The sequence below is a fragment of the Boleophthalmus pectinirostris genome, unplaced genomic scaffold (genome assembly GCF_026225935.1).
Source record: "Boleophthalmus pectinirostris isolate CB_2022bp ecotype Guang Dong unplaced genomic scaffold, ASM2622593v1 HiC_scaffold_7, whole genome shotgun sequence".
NCBI lineage: Eukaryota > Metazoa > Chordata > Actinopteri > Gobiiformes > Gobiidae > Boleophthalmus > Boleophthalmus pectinirostris.
The window spans coordinates 23,968,435-23,987,970 of NW_026571473.1; the positions used below are offsets into that span (position 1 = coordinate 23,968,435).

Genomic DNA, 19,536 nt, shown 5'->3' on the forward strand with positions numbered 1-19,536 from the left:
GTATACAGCCCTTACTGTCTGCATTAATCATGTATGAAAGGCTTCAAAAAGCACAGCCTGCAGATTCTTTCTCCTTTATTCTTTTCCTCAATAGCTGCTGGATTATGAAACGAGAAATTCCTACACGTTCTCGGTGGAAGTTGCCAACCCGGTGGTGGATCCTCGTTTCCTGAAGAAAGGCCCGTTTAAAGACCAGGCTACGGTCCGGGTGATGGTCCTGAACGCAGATGAACCCCCCAAGTTCTCCCAGACGCGCTACCACCTGGACGTGTCCGAGAATTGCCCCCCTGTCTGCTCTGTGGGGCGGGTGTTCGCCGTGGACCCTGATACGGGCCAGAGTAATAATATCAGGTGGGTGCCGTTTTCGTAATGATCGGAGGTGGGACCAAGTTGTTGTTTTGCGAGTTTCAAGTAAGTCTCAAGTCTTTGACCTCAAGGCCGAGTCAAGTCCCATGTCAAATATGAGCAAGTCCAAGTTGAGTCTCGAGTCACTGGCCCATAAGTCCATGTTAAGTCCAAGTCATCTGCTTTGAGCTTCAAGTCATTAAACCAAAGTACCAAATATAGCTTAGATTTTTGTTAATTATATGAATTTTAAACTAAATTGTACTTAAAAAGTCATGGTATATTTATATATGAGTATTTATTTAAGAGTTGTAGAAATGCTATTTTTTCTTTTTAAATGTCTTGAAAAGGTGTTAGTGTGAATCATTACAGTCAGAAGAGAAATAATTAAGATTTAAAAGTGCTAAATAACAGTTATTTTGTCATGTAGTTTTCTGTAGTTCCTTCTGTTTTACTGTATTGTACTGTATATTACCCAAGTCATTGACATTCAAGTCCAAGTCAAGTCCCAAGTCTGTCTGTTTTATCAAGTCAAGTCCACACTCCCCATGTTTAAAAAAAGCCCTGAAAACCCATCTCTTTAAAAAAAACTTTCATTAACTGTCCTTTTCTCTTGTTTGTTGTTGTTTGTTTTCCCATGTAAAGCGTCTTTGGGTATCTTGAAAAGCTCTGTATAAGTGTTATGTATTATTATTAAGTCTCAGGTCCTGAAAATAGTGACTCAAGTCTGACTTCAGTCCCAGTCACGACTTGCAAGTCCCCACCTCTGGTAATGATGTCATTATTTTAGATGGAGGTCAGGGGTCAGTTTAATTATTTGTGCTGACAAAAGTGGAATTAAAATTTGCGCTAGATTTGACTTTGCTATATTAAACCTAGACCAGTCAAGACCAGTCCAGGAGGGTTTTTGTATTTTCATACTTCAACTGCTTAAATTTTTTATTTCATTTTAATTTTGCTTCACTTGCATGTTTGAGTAATCTTGCATTTTCAGTCTGTTCCTTCTCAAGACTTCAAAAATGTTATTTCCACTAACTTACTGTATGTCTATTAAGTAGCAGCTATGATTTTTAGCCTTATTTAAACACCCCATACCCCATTAATAATTCTACTGGCGACAAAAGATTGTAGAGAGAGTAATTTGAACTGTATTATTTTAACACATTTTCATAATAAGACCTATAAATTGACCTGTTTGTCTCCATGGAGATAAATTTAATGCCATACTGTAGGACATTCCTGGCAAAATACGTCCATGGAAACAAGCAGGTGATGTACCCTCCAATATAAAAGTTACATAGTGCTCCTAAGTTTTGTTATATTTTCTTTTAGCTGATTTAAATTTAGGACTCATTCTGCCAAAATAATATGGAAATTTCACACTCGCAGGTGATTTTCCATAGCTCAGTATGGCGTCATTATAATAGACGAATATTCTCCTAAATCGAACTTTCTCCGTCTCTTCTCTCCGCCGCCCCTCCTCATCCATCCATCCTTTATTGTTGCGCGCTCTCTAGGTTCTCCATCGACCCGCAGACGGACCCCGAGGCTGTGTTCCGAATCGCCTCCGACAGCGGCTCCATCAGCACCGTGATGGAGCTGGACCGCGAGCAGGAGCAATGGCACAACATCACAGTCATCGCCACTCAGAGGGGTATGTCCCGCGCCCCGCCGACCCACCGACCCACCACCAGCCCGCCAACCGCCCCGGGGCTAAACAGGCTACACAGTTTGAACACACTCATATATTTCACAGGGAGAGGTGTCTGCAGTTTGGAGCGATGGAGATTCGGCTTTCACTTTAATTTAAGGGGCTGGGGTTTTCTATTTGAATGATTTACTGAGGAGCTATTCGTCTTTGTCAATGTTTTTCACCTTTTTGGATTGTGGAGGATTGGAGAGAGTTGACTTTGGGTCTTGGGCGGGATGCACTCTAGACAAGCTTAGACTTTTATCCACTTTTCCGTTAATGGGCTTTTTCAGATTCTACTTGTTTAATCTGATAGAAATATATATTAACATTATTCATTTTACCTGCATTTAAAGGTGTATTTAAACTTTAAACATTTCCATGAACCAGTGGTCCCCAACCTCTTTTGAGTGGGGCTTGGAGGGGGGGTGCGTTGTCCACACAGCATGGTTAAGTCTTGGTTAAATTACTGTTTAAGTCCTGTTTTAGTCCTGGTTTAGACCTGGTTTTAGACCTGTTTTAGTCCTGTTTTAGACCTGTTTTAGACCCTGTTTTAGACTCTGTTTTTAGACCTGGTTTAGGCCCTGTTTTAGACCTGTTTTAGACCTGGTTTAGACCTTGTATAGACCTGGTTTAGACCTGGTTTAATCCTGATTTTAGTTCTGGTTTAATCCTGGTTTTAGTTCTGGTTTAGAGGTGTGGCCTGCACGACGTACAGGAGAAGGGACTGTCCCTTTTGCAGCCCAGTGCCAAACGACCCATGGCCCGGTACCAGTCCATGGCCCAGGGTTGGGGACCAGTGCCATAAAGCATTTATTCATTACTGGTGTTTCTATTGCTCAAAAATATATTTCCTGCTATGAATATGGGCGACTCTCCACAGATCTGTTTTGTAATGTAGTGTAGTGCTGTAACCTGCTTGTCTCCCTAGCGATATACCCTCTGTCCACTATAAATGTTACATTTTGATGCCATCTGAAATCCAGTGTAGAATGTAATCCGAAGATACAATATTTTTTTAGTTGACATCACTTGTATTTTATCACAAGCAGTACTCAAAAAGTTTACTCTTGAGTAAAGACAATCTGTTTCCAAAGTAATATAACAACACTGGAGCCTCTACTTTTGTCTGATGTTTTTCTCTTTTTCTTCCAGACAATCCCAATCTGGTGTCGCGGGTTGTGGTCGCCATAGAAACCCTGGACCAGAATGACAACGCTCCAGAGCTGGACCGGCAGTACTCCACCTCTGTGTGTGACTCCAGCGCTCCGGGACAGGTCTGCTCCCAAATACATCTGCTGTTTCAATCAATGCACCGCCTTTCATCTGCCCAAAATGTTATTAGAAGTTTCACCTGGGCACAAGACACACAGAACACAAAGAAGTAATGGAAGAATAGGTTTTGTACAGACTCGGTTGGTACAATATAGCATTATCTAAAAGCTGCTGGTTCAAGTTCAGNCACTTCAAGTACAAGTACAAGTACACAAATACCTGCTTTGTTTCTCCATTAGACCCTCCTCCACCTCCACACCTCCTCCTCGCTCCATATGATCGGACAGGTTCTATAGCCATCGTCGCTCTAATTAGCCGCGGCCTTGTCAAAACCGCAGCGCGCCGTCCGCAGATTCCGACGCCGCAACGAGAAAACATCAAGACGAGGAGGAGATCTGAGCCTCCACACCCCCACCTCCCCTCGATACCCCCTCCACCTCCTCGCAGAAGCAGAAACGTACACATAACCTCTTCTACGTGCGCCTTTGTGTTCGTTTACATCGTGCTTGTCAGATATTCGCGTGTTGAAGCACTTAACTCGCCGGTTTGAACTAGAATTTGCCTCGTGATGTCGCCGTACACCTTCACTACGATCATTTGAGACCGATCTCTGATACCACTACATGACATCACAAGGTGGAACAGAGCATTTTGAGATTCGGAGATGTAAACAGACTCATAATAATAATAAAGAGTTAATCGAACATGTGAATGAAACAAAACACAAGTCCAGGTCTGTTTTTGAGAAGATGGACGTGTTATTGCTTTGCAGAGGTCGGGACTTGGACTCGAGTCAGACTTGAGTCACTATTTTTAGGACTTGAGACTTGACTTGATAAAATGAACTTGGGGCTCGACTTGGACTTGAAGGTCAGTGACTTGGGACTTGACTCAGACTTGATGCTTCTCATTAAAAAAAATAAAAAAGTGTTTTTAGTAAATACTTTTCTCTTTACAGTTCATACACACGTGATCAATTTTACAGGAACAAACTGGAAACTTCTGTTTTTTACTTTTTGTAACTGAAGTACTGTGATGTAGTATTCTCAAATGTACTACAGTAATATACAGTACAATACAGAGGAAACTACAGAAAACATGATCCTTCAAGACAAAATAACTGTTATGAAGCAGTTTTAAGTCTGAATTCTTTCTATTCTGACCGTAATGATTCACACTAAGATCTTGTCAAGACATTTAAAAAAGAAAATATTAGCATTTCTACAACTCTTATACAAGTACTCATATATAAATATACCATGATTTTTTAAGTACAGTTTAACACTTGAAATGACTTGAAGCTCAAAGCAGACGACTTGGACTTGACTTGGACTTATGTCATGTGACACAGTATGGCTTTAAACCCTCATGCTCTCCTCAGGGTCACGTTGACCTGAAGAATTTTATTTTTCCTTCCTGCTTTCTTGGGGCGGGTCAATCAGACCCAAAAATGTATTTTCTTGCCTGGCGAGAATTTATTTGAAAATACATTTTGGGTTCTGATTGACCCGCCCCAAGAGAGGGGGAAAAAAATTCTTCGGGTCAATGTGACCCCGAAGAGAGCGTGAGGATTAAACCTTTCTGTCTTCATGGAGACCAAACCAGACCAAGTTACGGGTCAGATTTGTGGAGAGGCGACCCCGCTTACAGTCAGAATGTCTGTTTTTCAAGTTTTTCAGCTATAAAACCACCTGTAACTGAATAAACGTAAAGTAGAGTTGTTTTAATGTCACACTGTGGAACATTCCAGGCAGAGCAATGACGTATCTATAGCGACAAGCAGGTGACAGATCCAAAAGTTACACAGTTACACAAGTTTGGATCTTGATGTTGTGAAAGAGTAAAAATGCAAATTAAAACATAATGTTTATTAGTAATAATCATAATAATAGTAATAAAATTGCAACTTCTAGTGGAATGAGCACCACCTCTTTGTTTCCATGGAGATGTCATTGCTTTGCCTGGAATATTCCACAGTATGGCTTTAAATGATCCGTCTTGCTTTGATTTGATTCCATGTGTTTTCATTGCTCATTGCCCTTAAGCGGGTCGCCTCTCCGCAGATCTGACCTGTAACCTGACCTGGTGATGACACGAAGACAAAGCAATACTCAAGACGGAGCAGGCGGCAGACGGTCTCCCAGAAAAGTTACACAGTGCAGCTTTAATTAGAACCAGAGAAAGTGGGTGGTTAGAGCAGGTTTGGGGGGAAAAGGTTTGGTTTGTGCTGACGGAGCTCTCGTCCAATCACGGCTCCTGAAATGATGCAAGAGGAAGTCAACTCGTGCACTAAATATACACATGTCCTCGTGAGGAAGAGGAGAAATACTGACGAAGTGTGTGTGTACGAGTACCTTTATGTTCAATTATACTTCTACTTATACTGCAAAGTGACAATAAGTGTGGAAATGTACCTGCATATTTAGAATAACGAGGAGGATGTAACAATAACCGAAATATGGTGATTTTGTATCGTCAAAGTTCTTCTCACAATAACATCGTGGACCATCACAATATATCAAATTACAAGTGTCTTTGCTTAAATGAAGAGTTATGGTGCAGCAGCAGCTAAAAAAAGACATAGACCACGATCCTTTTTGCTCCATTTTCTTCAGATTACAAGAAGACTACAAGTTTTAAGCACTTTAAAAGTTTAGCTTCGATTAGGCAAGGCAAGTTTATTTTACAGCACAATTCGTACACAAAGTAATTCAAAGTGCTTTACAGAATAAGAAATACATTAAAATCATAATAAAAACAAAAAAAACATAAATAATCATGAAGATTAAAATTAAAAAAGAGAGACATAAGAGAGATTAAGTCTTGTCAAGGTATTTTAAAAGGAAAAAGTAGCATATTAACAGTTTTGTTTGTTAGCCCACGACCTACAATATGTACCACATTAAAAGGTATTGAAGGTACTTTCTGGAGATCGTACGGGTCCTCACTAGCTCCCTGAACATATGTATCTCACGTCAGAGATATTTGGATATGTGTTCTACAGTAACGCTCACCCACTAATCAGCTGGGTAAGAAGTCTTGTCCCATACAAAAATTGTTGCAAAAGATAAAGAATATTTCGTCGCGCTGTGTATGGTGTCAATTACGGTTCAGAATAACTATGTGATCGTGAACAATCTGCAGGGACGTAGTGGATTACGTAATCGCTTATCAGGAAAAAAGGCAGAGACGGACCCCACCAAAAAAAATTAACTCCCAGATAGGAGATTGACAACATCGTTATACAAATAACTATATCAATCTAATGTATAATTAAGAATGTAACGTGACTAGATAGGTATGATAGATTTAAGTTACATATTTATTTTATTTTCTCTCATTATTTATTTGTTCATAGGTATATTTTTTGTTACATTAATTTCATAAATCATGTTCATTTGGTTTGGGCGAAAGATTGATATATAATAAAACTTATTGAACCGAAAAGGTAGCAAGGCAATGAAAGCTTAAGTCTTATTTTCGGTTGTGTACCCCTCCTTTACTTCATCTTATGATCGGTTCATGATTAAAAAGACTTCAAAATTTAGATTTTATGTTGAGTTAAATACTTGATTTGCACCGCTGCTCTGCCTAGTTTCCCCATCTCTGTTTGCTCTGCCTCCCTCCACTTCCTCTGGGGATCCTGCTGCAAAACGAGAAGCTGAGTAGCAGAGTTTGAGAAATACTTTTATAGTGGAGAAAAGATATTGAGATATATATTGTTCATTGAGCTACGAAAAACGATATTGAGACGTACATTTTTGTCCAGGGGGGTTAAAGAATGTAGAATAAGGTTCAAACTACTTCAGCATAAGTGGTTGTGGGTTTGATTCTGAACAACTGCATTATAATTTATACTAATGGAGTTGCATGTGGGTTTTCTGGCTTCGTCCCTGCAGCTTTGAATGTGCTGAACAAGGTGAGAGATGAGGAGCTGGCATCAGACAAAATTATGGTGGTGATTTTCTGACAAATTCTAAGACGTTGATTGGACTTTAGGCTCCAGCGTGTACTGATTCATTCATATGGTGGCAGGGTGATCAGTGGGTAGTCCAGTTTTGTCCAACCCTAAAATTTTTGGTGATTTTGACCCATACTTGGTGGAAACATGATTGGCTATATTTTAAATTGGCTTTGTGCACAGGAGCATGCGATCTAGCTCACTGTGTCCCAAAGCCAGTAAAACACTCACTTTTATTAAAATGTAAAATGAATAACCTATACAATTCTAATTAAGTAAAGTCTAGACTAATTGTTTTTATGTGTAAAATACTTTTGTATTTGTATTTAATAGTTTGTGGTAGGGTGACCAAATGTTCCTATTTACTCAAGATAGTCCCAGCTTTGAGCCCTGTGCCCCCTGTCCCAGCAGATTTATACAAAAACCAGTGATTTGTCCCAGATTTATACAAGAAATGTCCCTGGTGTGCCTATTTTTGACCAATTTGATACCTGCTAACAGTAAAGAGCCATAAATTGTCATTTGCTAAGGTAAAATACAGAAAAGTTGCTTAAAAATGGCCAAAACACAATGAAAATATGACTATACTGACTAACAATTTTCCTTAATTACGCACTCATTTCACAATTATATTATTACCAACCACCAAAAAAATGAGGATGTCCCAGTTTTTTATTTTGAAATTTTGGTCACCCTAGTTTGTGGTGTTGTTGTAATATTTATTATGCATCAAAACTGAAGACAGAAGTATCCTCTGCTTAAGTATTCATTATATTTGTGTACTTTTTAACAAGTTGTCAATCAGATCCACTTGGTCTAATGCCTTATCTTGAATTATTTATTGATTTTCACGTGATTTAGCAAAAAAGCCATAGATAAACACTTGGACAAGAAGTAGTGATGCTAACTGTGTGAAATAAGAGATTATAATGAGTGGGTAGCATTTCGGTGAAAACAGAACAGCAAGTTTTGTACTTGTACTTATATCAAGGAGCAGTAAAGCAGGTTCGACTCACAAGGATAGGTAGATGAAAACAAAAAACGAGAAAATGGTCAACCTTCCCAAAGATAAATCGTTGTTTGTTGTTTTACTGTTGTTCTGTGCCTGAGTTTTCTTGTAGCAGCGTGTAGCAACTTGAAACATTTAAAAAAATAATGAGAAAAATGCTGTACCCATTTTTGCCATCAGATCCCTTTGTTCTGCCACATTAATTAATTTAGTCATTTCCTCTCTTATGTACGCACCTCAAACGCCACTGACAGGTTGAAATCCCAGGGCTCTCTAATGGGCAATTAATGACTAACAATGGACTATGGTAATCAGCAGCCGGTGACAAAAAACGTAGCCAATTTGAAGTGATTAGGTCAGGCAAAGGAGAACTAATATAAATGAGTTGTTTTACTTTTAAGGGTTTTTTGCAGCTTTGGGAATTCAGAGATAATTATTGTGGAATGAAAAAAATTTTGAACAAATTAACTTCGTCGTGTGAGATGAAAGAAAGGAGGCCATTGCTTCAGGGCATTAATATAAAGTAACCAGATACTTTAATAGTAATTTATAAGTATATTTTTGTCTTTCTAGGCTATACGTACTGCTTTGTTAGGTACATGTTTAATATGACTTTAAGGTGCACTGCGAGACTTTTCTGGTCTGTCAAATGGTGATATTATTGCTTTGTCTGGACCAAAATCTTGTTATCTTCAGGGAGACAAAACCAGACCAAGTTACAGGTCACATCTGTGGAGCGGCAACCCCACTCACAGTCAGAAGGCCTGTTTTTCTAGGAATTTTTGAACTAAAAAAAACTCTGTAATTTAATCTATATAATGTAGAGCTTTTTAATGTCATACTGTGGAACATTCCCGGCAGTGCAATGACATATCCATAGAAACAAGCAGGTGACAGACCCCCAACCAAAAAATTACATAGTACGCAAATAACACGTATAATGAATACTTCATTTTGATCAAATTACTGCAGTACTTTGACTTGAGCACATATATTTTTTCTGTTTTATCCGAGGTCACAAAGAAAATTTAATGCAGAGAACAAAATAAATGAATTCATAATTGTAAGTGAGATGATAGAAATGTGTCTGGGGGGCTGCGCGGGCTCCAAAGCGTGAACTATCAGAAGTATAAGAGCGCCGTATACAGCCCTTACTGTCTGCATTAATCATGTATGAAAGGCTTCAAAAAGCACAGCCTGCAGATTCTTTCTCCTTTATTCTTTTCCTCAATAGCTGCTGGATTATGAAACGAGAAATTCCTACACGTTCTCGGTGGAAGTTGCCAACCCGGTGGTGGATCCTCGTTTCCTGAAGAAAGGCCCGTTTAAAGACCAGGCTACGGTCCGGGTGATGGTCCTGAACGCAGATGAACCCCCCAAGTTCTCCCAGACGCGCTACCACCTGGACGTGTCCGAGAATTGCCCCCCTGTCTGCTCTGTGGGCGGGGTGTTCGCCGTGGACCCTGATACGGGCCAGAGTAATAATATCAGGTGGGTGCCGTTTTCGTAATGATCGGAGGTGGGACCAAGTTGTTGTTTTGCGAGTTTCAAGTAAGTCTCAAGTCTTTGACCTCAAGGCCGAGTCAAGTCCCATGTCAAATATGAGCAAGTCCAAGTTGAGTCTCGAGTCACTGGCCCATAAGTCCATGTTAAGTCCAAGTCATCTGCTTTGAGCTTCAAGTCATTAAACCAAAGTACCAAATATAGCTTAGATTTTTGTTAATTATATGAATTTTAAACTAAATTGTACTTAAAAAGTCATGGTATATTTATATATGAGTATTTATTTAAGAGTTGTAGAAATGCTATTTTTTCTTTTTAAATGTCTTGAAAAGGTGTTAGTGTGAATCATTACAGTCAGAAGAGAAATAATTAAGATTTAAAAGTGCTAAATAACAGTTATTTTGTCATGTAGTTTTCTGTAGTTCCTTCTGTTTTACTGTATTGTACTGTATATTACCCAAGTCATTGACATTCAAGTCCAAGTCAAGTCCCAAGTCTGTCTGTTTTATCAAGTCAAGTCCACACTCCCCATGTTTAAAAAAGCCCTGAAAACCCATCTCTTTAAAAAAAACTTTCATTAACTGTCCTTTTCTCTTGTTTGTTGTTGTTTGTTTTCCCATGTAAAGCGTCTTTGGGTATCTTGAAAAGCTCTATATAAGTGTTATGTATTATTATTAAGTCTCAGGTCCTGAAAATAGTGACTCAAGTCTGACTTCAGTCCCAGTCACGACTTGCAAGTCCCCACCTCTGGTAATGATGTCATTATTTTAGATGGAGGTCAGGGGTCAGTTTAATTATTTGTGCTGACAAAAGTGGAATTAAAATTTGCGCTAGATTTGACTTTGCTATATTAAACCTAGACCAGTCAAGACCAGTCCAGGAGGGTTTTTGTATTTTCATACTTCAACTGCTTAAATTTTTTATTTCATTTTAATTTTGCTTCACTTGCATGTTTGAGTAATCTTGCATTTTCAGTCTGTTCCTTCTCAAGACTTCAAAAATGTTATTTCCACTAACTTACTGTATGTCTATTAAGTAGCAGCTATGATTTTTAGCCTTATTTAACACCCATACCCCATATACATTAATAATTCTACTGGCGACAAAAGATTGTAGAGAGAGTAATTTGAACTGTATTATTTTAACACATTTTCATAATAAGACCTATAAATTGACCTGTTTGTCTCCATGGAGATAAATTTAATGCCATACTGTAGGACATTCCTGGCAAAATACGTCCATGGAAACAAGCAGGTGATGTACCCTCCAATATAAAAGTTACATAGTGCTCCTAAGTTTTGTTATATTTTCTTTTAGCTGATTTAAATTTAGGGACTCATTCTGCCAAAATAATATGGAAATTTCACACTCGCAGGTGATTTTCTATAGCTCAGTATGGCGTCATTATAATAGACGAATATTCTCCTAAATCGAACTTTCTCCGTCTCTTCTCTCCGCCGCCCCTCCTCATCCATCCATCCTTTATTGTTGCGCGCTCTCTAGGTTCTCCATCGACCCGCAGACGGACCCCGAGGCTGTGTTCCGAATCGCCTCCGACAGCGGCTCCATCAGCACCGTGATGGAGCTGGACCGCGAGCAGGAGCAATGGCACAACATCACAGTCATCGCCACTCAGAGGGGTATGTCCCGCGCCCCGCCGACCCACCGACCCACCACCAGCCCGCCCGCCCCGGGGCTAAACAGGCTACACAGTTTGAACACACTCATATATTTCACAGGGAGAGGTGTCTGCAGTTTGGAGCGATGGAGATTCGGCTTTCACTTTAATTTAAGGGGCTGGGGTTTTCTATTTGAATGATTTACTGAGGAGCTATTCGTCTTTGTCAATGTTTTTCACCTTTTTGGATTGTGGAGGATTGGAGAGAGTTGACTTTGGGTCTTGGGCGGGATGCACTCTAGACAAGCTTAGACTTTTATCCACTTTTTCCGTTAATGGGCTTTTTCAGATTCTACTTGTTTAATCTGATAGAAATATATATTAACATTATTCATTTTACCTGCATTTAAAGGTGTATTTAAACTTTAAACATTTCCTTGAACCAGTGGTCCCCAACCTCTTTTGAGCGGGGCTTGGAGGGGGGGTGCGTTGTCCACACAGCATGGTTAAGTCTTGGTTAAATTACTGTTTAAGTCCTGTTTAGTCCTGGTTTAGACCTGGTTTTAGACCTGTTTTAGTCCTGTTTTAGACCTGTTTTAGACCCTGTTTTAGACTCTGTTTTAGACCTGGTTTAGGCCCTGTTTTAGACCTGTTTTAGACCTGGTTTAGACCTTGTATAGACCTGGTTTAGACCTGGTTTAATCCTGATTTTAGTTCTGGTTTAATCCTGGTTTTAGTTCTGGTTTAGAGGTGTGGCCTGCACGACGTACAGGAGAAGGGACTGTCCCTTTTGCAGCCCAGTGCCAAACGACCCATGGCCCGGTACCAGTCCATGGCCCAGGGTTGGGGACCAGTGCCATAAAGCATTTATTCATTACTGGTGTTTCTATTGCTCAAAAATATATTTCCTGCTATGAATATGGGCGACTCTCCACAGATCTGTTTTGTAATGTAGTGTAGTGCTGTAACCTGCTTGTCTCCCTAGCGATATACCCTCTGTCCACTATAAATGTTACATTTTGATGCCATCTGAAATCCAGTGTAGAATGTAATCCGAAGATACAATATTTTTTTAGTTGACATCACTTGTATTTTATCACAAGCAGTACTCAAAAAGTTTACTCTTGAGTAAAGACAATCTGTTTCCAAAGTAATATAACAACACTGGAGCCTCTACTTTTGTCTGATGTTTTTCTCTTTTTCTTCCAGACAATCCCAATCTGGTGTCGCGGGTTGTGGTCGCCATAGAAACCCTGGACCAGAATGACAACGCTCCAGAGCTGGACCGGCAGTACTCCACCTCTGTGTGTGACTCCAGCGCTCCGGGACAGGTCTGCTCCCAAATACATCTGCTGTTTCAATCAATGCACCGCCTTTCATCTGCCCAAAATGTTATTAGAAGTTTCACCTGGGCACAAGACACACAGAACACAAAGAAGTAATGGAAGAATAGGTTTTGTACAGACTCGGTTGGTACAATATAGCATTATCTAAAAGCTGCTGGTTCAAGTTCAGTTTATGCTGCTGTTATGTGGTTAGTAGTGACAGACCAATATATCAGTTGGCATATATATCTGGATGATATCTGGACTTGGACTTGGACTTAAATCTCCAGCACAAGCCAATATTTAGTTTTGCCCAACCTGCTGCCTAAAAAGTACAAATAAAGCTTTATTTTAACACTTTAGTGTGAAGAGGAAACTGCATAAAACTCGACTACACAGCTCTCTTAAAGGTTTTTGAATAAACAAAGTTGCTGTGGGCAAGTTTGTTGTAAATTTAAATAGCAGAATTTGTGGGAAATAATCAAAATCAGCTTTGGAACCATCTGTACCTGCATCGGCCATGAAAAAAACATGTAGATCAATCTGTATTAGTTAGTTTTATTGATTTTACACTACATTTAAAATAACTTAACAGCATACAGGTGACATAATCCAAGGATTTACATTTATTTGGTGACTGTAGGCCTGTCATGATAATTACTATATCTACTTATCATTCAGTGTATAATAATTATGGTGTGCACAGATTCTTTGCACTGCTGGAACATTGTGGGCACTTTTTTTTGGCTATGACTCATTATAGACACAAACTAAGTACTAAAGTGTTTCATTCTGCTATTTATTTTTTGCATCTCATGTTTTTTTAACAATATTGTGATAGATTTAGAATAATTTTTGTGGTTTAAATCTGTTCTCGGGTTATTGTGTCAGGCCTAGGTGGCTGTGGGAATAGGAATGTGTTTGAATCGTGTTTGAATCATGTTTTGTTGTCTGCAGTGGAATTGAAATGTAGAAAGTAGAGTATGATCTTGTGTTATTTTATCATTTGTACAATATGTTTTGTGGCTTTAACACCTCTGCTGTAGTTAGGAGCGAGCAGATAGATGATTCTTGTTGCTATTTTGGTTATTTTTGGGACTATATTATGTTTTTGCGTGTGAGCATAGTCAGATAATAGTACATTAGAACAGGCTGGTTGATACTATTGTACACCTTTAAAAAAATATGTGGTGAAACATGTAGTTCCTTTGATTTGCACTGTCATCGGTCAGAGCATTTTGTTTTTCCTCTGGGAGTGTGTGTCCTCTGCCTATTTAGGTCACCAGATCAATCATGCGGATCGAGGGGTAGATACTTGTATGTGTCTAATATCACAGACAGAAGAGATATGATTTTATAATGGAAGGCAATGGGTGTTTTTATAACCTCAGGCTGCTAGTTAAATCAGGTTTTAATCCTTGGGCAAAACACTTCATCCACTCTGCCTCCAGTGGTTGTATTGATGGATTTGTGTTTTTTGAGTGCCTGCCTGGGCGACTGGATACTTAATGTAATGTGTTTTGAGTGCCCGTGGAAGTAGAAATGTGCTTAAGTGAGCCATTAATCAATTAGCAATTTTAAGTTTATATTGATGGTTACAAACTGGCTGGTCATGACCCTAGTCTGATAAAACAGCTTGATGGCAGTAAACTGTGATCACTGTGATACATTATTCACATTAGCTGTACTTTTAAAGAATGCATGACTACTTATTGGCTATCTGTTATTTTTCATACATACAAATGGGGTGTTTTTTGGCAATATCCCTCAAATATATGCAGATATAGATATGTGAGTGCTGCCCTTCACTTTGTCTTCTACACATAATAGCTTTTAGCGCTTACTTTATTTAGCAGGCTTTATAGAGTGCATTAATGAGGAGACAGACTGTACAGAGTGGTTTAATGTGATCAACATTCAATTAGTCTCTGAGTACTGAAGTGATCATATAAAACACCTTAGTACATATTGTGTCAAGTAAGGTTTCAACACAGCTGGTTACTTGTTGTTTTTGCACTCATACAAGTAAATAAAAGAGACTATTCTTTGGTACAGCATGGACTTTTTGATCACGTAGTTTGTGGAAGAGCTGTGAATCAATTGAGTGAAAGCCCAAGTAGAGAACATTTTCTTCAATGCTCCTCTGCTCTAAGAAGAAAAGAAAATGTGCTGTTTCCACAAACATAAATGGAAGTGCAAATGTGAACCAGCATGCATTTTGAAATAGCACTGCTTTGATGTGGATATATAACTTGGATAAGTCTACTTCTGCTAATGCAGTTATGACAAAATGTTTGTGCTGTCATTATATTCAGGTGGTCCAAGTTGTGCGGGCCATCGACAAGGACCAAGGAGGCCAGGACATTCCTATTCACTTCAGCATCCCCCCAGAGTCCAGTTCTGCTCTCAACCTCTCCATCAAAGAGTCTGGAGGTAGCACCACATCCCATTTATTTTCAATATTTTTTATTTGACACCAAAGATGAAATGTCACCACCATTTTGTTCATGGACTGTAAAGTTTAATGTGTTTGTGTGTGTGCTGTAATGGGGCGTGACATTCTTTCATATCTGTTTGCAAAATAACACAAAAAGGTTTTCAGGAAAAGTTCAGTTATGGATCAAGGAAGAAATTATTCATGTTAGAACAACAATGCCTTCATCCAAGGCTGTGTTTTGAATTTCATTTGAACAATTGTGCACTATTGCATGAAAGGCCAGTCGGTCAGTAGAGTCTGGATTATTATATGCAATTATGTTTTTTAATAACAAAACCATTTGATTCAGGTTCAGCTTTTATGATCTGATTGCATCATTGGAGGACCTAAACAGATTGTATTTACATGTTGATTAGTTCTACTTTAATAATTACAATATTTGGATCACTACTTATAAGGATAATTTTTGACTCTTCTATCCACTTCTCTTTGATTCTCCTTGGCCTAGTAAAGCCACATTAGAATCTATAAACAAATAAAAGACTGGCAACAGTTCAGTGCATTTGATTTTGTCTCTGTCTTTGTCATGCTTGACTCCAGCCAGAAATGTCACTTTGTCATTTTGCGGCTGGCCTGTGTTTAATGTTATGTTTCTGGCGTGTGATCAGGTGTGACAGCTAGTCTAGTGCTGCAGTCGGCCCTGGAGCCTCTGCCCGGCTTCTCCTCGGCCTCGCTCGCCATGTATGTGCCAGTGGTGCTGCGTGATGGGGCATCCGGCCTAACTAACACTGGCACCGTCACTGTGACCATTTGCCCGTGCCTGCGAGGGGGCATGCAGACTGAAGACAGGGGGCGCCAGAGGGACAGGAGGTGGGAGAGGCACATGGTGTGTCTGCCCGTCCCGTCGGCTTCTCCCTCGCTTATATTCAGTTTGGTCACCCTGCTGGCCATGCTGGCATGTGTCACCACTCTACTTGGTATGTGCATAACTAAACCAATTTAACTTTGAAATGTTTGTACAGTAAATGTGATGGCTAGTTAAATACACAGTCAGACGTTACACAGCAGTGTCAGAAGTTGTACAGCCATGACCCTTGAATCTGACTAATGATGAATTTTCCATTATCTCTAATAACATTTAAAAAGACCTTGCCCCCGTGTAAGACAGAAAAGAAAATTGCATTAATTCTTGATGGCATTTAATTTCAGCTTCAGCTCTAAATGTTGTGACTGGGAACAGTAATCTTGAATCATAAAAACTGTTCGATAGGAATGACTATGCCGGTAGAATTATCCAATATAAAGTGATTTCCAAAGTCCATTTCAAAATCATGGGCACATTGTTGCCTGCATCTGAATACTAAGTGTACATTATCTCATAGTTTATTCTAGTCTCGAGCCCTACTATAAATACATGTTCGTTTTTGAAGTTGACACTGATGTGCGTTGTCATGTCTTATCTTTAAACCTCTTGTGCCCCCGTGCCGCTTCCCCCAGTGGTGTGTGCCCTGTCTGTGTCCCTGCGCCATCAGAAGGGGGACTCCCACTCTCCCTTCGAGGACGATGATGTCAGAGAAAACATCATCTCCTATGACGACGAGGGGGGAGGAGAGGCTGACACCGCCGCCTTCGACATTACAGCTCTACAAAGCATGCACCGGATACAGCACATTCAGAACAACAACCGGAACATGTGAGTGACTAGTGACTTTTTTTTACAGCTTGTAGCCATGTTTTAATTTAGACTCCTCAGGACTTCACTGGAGTGTAATCAGAGTAATTGTGTTTGAATCAAGGAAATGGGGTGTTCAGTTTCCCAAAACTTGTCACGAGGAAAGATTGATCAGGTATTAAGTGTGAAGGCTGGTTTGTGTCTTCTGAGCCAAGTGACAAGTATCCAAAATGATGGTTAAAAAGCACAGACCATTATGGCCATAGTAATACTTGTATTCTCTCATCAGTCATACTCGGAGGTGTGTTTTGCTTCATTTATTTGAGTAAGGAAGCATATTTAGGGAGTCACCCTCTCCAGATCTACCAACACTCTATCTTATCTTATGACAGCATTAGGGGGGAATTCAGCAAGTGCCACGCTGTACACTTTTACGTGGCTCATCCACACTCAAATTTCCCCAAAATATGCTTAAAAACATGAACAGAAAAAGGGAAAATGTATCTAACCCTGTCCTTTAAAGGCCCTGTATTATGCAGATTTTCTAATCTAATGTTATTTCCTTATCAGAAACTTACCTGGAGTTTTGTTTTGTTTCATTCACACATGTTTAAGACACAAAGCCTGCATATTTAGACTGAGTTCTTCTCTCAAACAGAAAACACTCTGTTCCACCTCCTATTGTCATGTGTTAATACAGGAACCATACACTTTCACTTAAATTATTTTGATAATTTCAGCCCTGGAATTGTTAATATCTACTGAACAACAGAGCATTTTGAGCTTTGGAGATGCAGACAGACTAATAATAAAGAGTTACTTAAATATGTGTGAATGAAACAAAACACAAATCCTATGTTTTTCATCAGGTAAGAACTTTATGACTTGGCTTAATACTCACAAGAGTCAATTTTGTGTAATACAGGACTTTTAATTACTGTAATGTAAACTGTATAAATAGTCACATTTTGAAAGCTAAATAAAACAACTTGATATTCTGCCACATTCATATTCTTTAATGACTTACTCTTGCATGCTGTTTGTGGCATTTATCTTCATGGCACAGATGGTACACCCAGACCACAGCGCCTAGAGCCAGGACGTACAGCTGGAGTCGTGCCCCTCGCCCCATCCCAGACGCACAGAGGCCTGGGTCCGCTCCACTCTATGGACGTCTTTGCTATGGCCTCCAGACTCTGCCCCACAACCTGCCCGTGCTCCGCGATTACCCCCCAGTAGGACCACTTGAGTCTGGGCTACAGCTGTCCCACTTCAGCCCAGGGCTCACTACAGGACTCACTACGGGACTCACCTCTGGGATAACCACTGGGATGACCACCGCTGGACATCTCCGGAATTCACTGGTGATCCCGAACCACAGCACCTTTGAGACGCTGCTGCGCGCTCCTCAGATAAGCTCCACTATTTATGAAACAGAGCACGCCATGGAGCAGAGCCAGAACAAAGGCTGCCAAGAGGGCAGTGAGGGGAAGACCACTGAGGACAGGAAGAATGAAGAGAAGGAGCAGGTTAAGGTCAGACTGCTAAAATACAGCATTCATTGATTTATTACTACGTCCTGGAGCTAATGTGCTGACCTGCCTGTGATTATCTATGATGGGTTTTCTTATTTGCTTGATTCAAATTGGAGTAATTGGAGAAAATTGCTGTTTTCCTGACATTTTTCTATCTCGTGGAAATATGAACATGAAAATGGTTTCAAAGAGTCAATAATTGGGACTAACTTTTGCCTCTCTTTATAAATCTGACCTCTATCTCCTGGAAATTCAACTCAAATATTAAGGCTACATTTGGAGTCGGTGATAATAACATAAGTGCACCTGACAGCTGATGTGCCTTGTGGAAAAAAATGACGTATCTCTTGATGAAAAATAATTAATCCATTTGCGAAGGCCAGTTTTTGGAATACGGACAAAGGTTTATTCTTGTTACAGCAGATATGGACAGGGCCTAGGCCTGCCCTGGTCAGAGACCAACAGCCTTTCCTGAGTATCCTCTCTCCAGTCACCCCCCCTACATCTCCCCCAGCTCTGAGTATTTATACAGAAATACAAATTACATACATAAACGCAGAGTGACTTTTGTTTCACAGACTTGTGCTCAGGGATGGACTGACAATCTGTCCACAACGGTCCGGACTACCAGCTTTCGGCCATACTAACAGCACAGGGCGCTAATACAATAATTTGCCCATTTGTCAAGCACAAATTGCATAGGCCTAAAAGGCAACAAAGATGTCAAATAGAAAATGTAAGGAGAAAGGTGGATGGGAAAAAGGTTAAAGACAAAAAAGCCAAGTCACTTTAAAATTAAGTGATTTAGGAGTTTTTGTTGATAAACAATCAGAAGGTCACAGGTAGAAACCACATTAATTTACACAAAGACAGATGAGAGAAATCTTTTCACAATATACATTTCCATCACATGCCTAGGTTAATGTTCAGGTTATTCCCAAAATATGAATTCACAGTAGTAAATAGGAAATTTTGCTTATATATATATATATATATAAAACAACAACAACAACAATATAATTACCTTGATATATTTTCCACCTCTATATTGACCATCTATAGAATTTTTTTGTGAACAGAAAAAACATGAATTTCGTGATACCTGGCTAGTTGATTTTTCTCACTTTGGATTAAAAGCTATAAAGTGCCATTGTTCCACTGAACAT

General features: G+C 39.6%; 1 protein-coding gene across 1 annotated transcript in view; it reads left to right on the forward strand.

The window, feature by feature from the left end:
- The window catches only part of LOC110154885 (cadherin-11-like), a 44,614-nt gene that overhangs the window by 22,897 nt on the left and 2,181 nt on the right, over nt 1–19,536 (forward strand). The window contains exons 6-12 of the mRNA XM_055165238.1: nt 95–351; nt 1,863–1,999; nt 3,191–3,312; nt 15,042–15,159; nt 15,832–16,140; nt 16,661–16,856; nt 17,902–18,370. Of these exons, the coding sequence (XP_055021213.1) occupies nt 95–351; nt 1,863–1,999; nt 3,191–3,312; nt 15,042–15,159; nt 15,832–16,140; nt 16,661–16,856; nt 17,902–18,370 (1,608 nt within the window). The remainder of the gene's footprint in view (nt 1–94; nt 352–1,862; nt 2,000–3,190; nt 3,313–15,041; nt 15,160–15,831; nt 16,141–16,660; nt 16,857–17,901; nt 18,371–19,536) is intronic.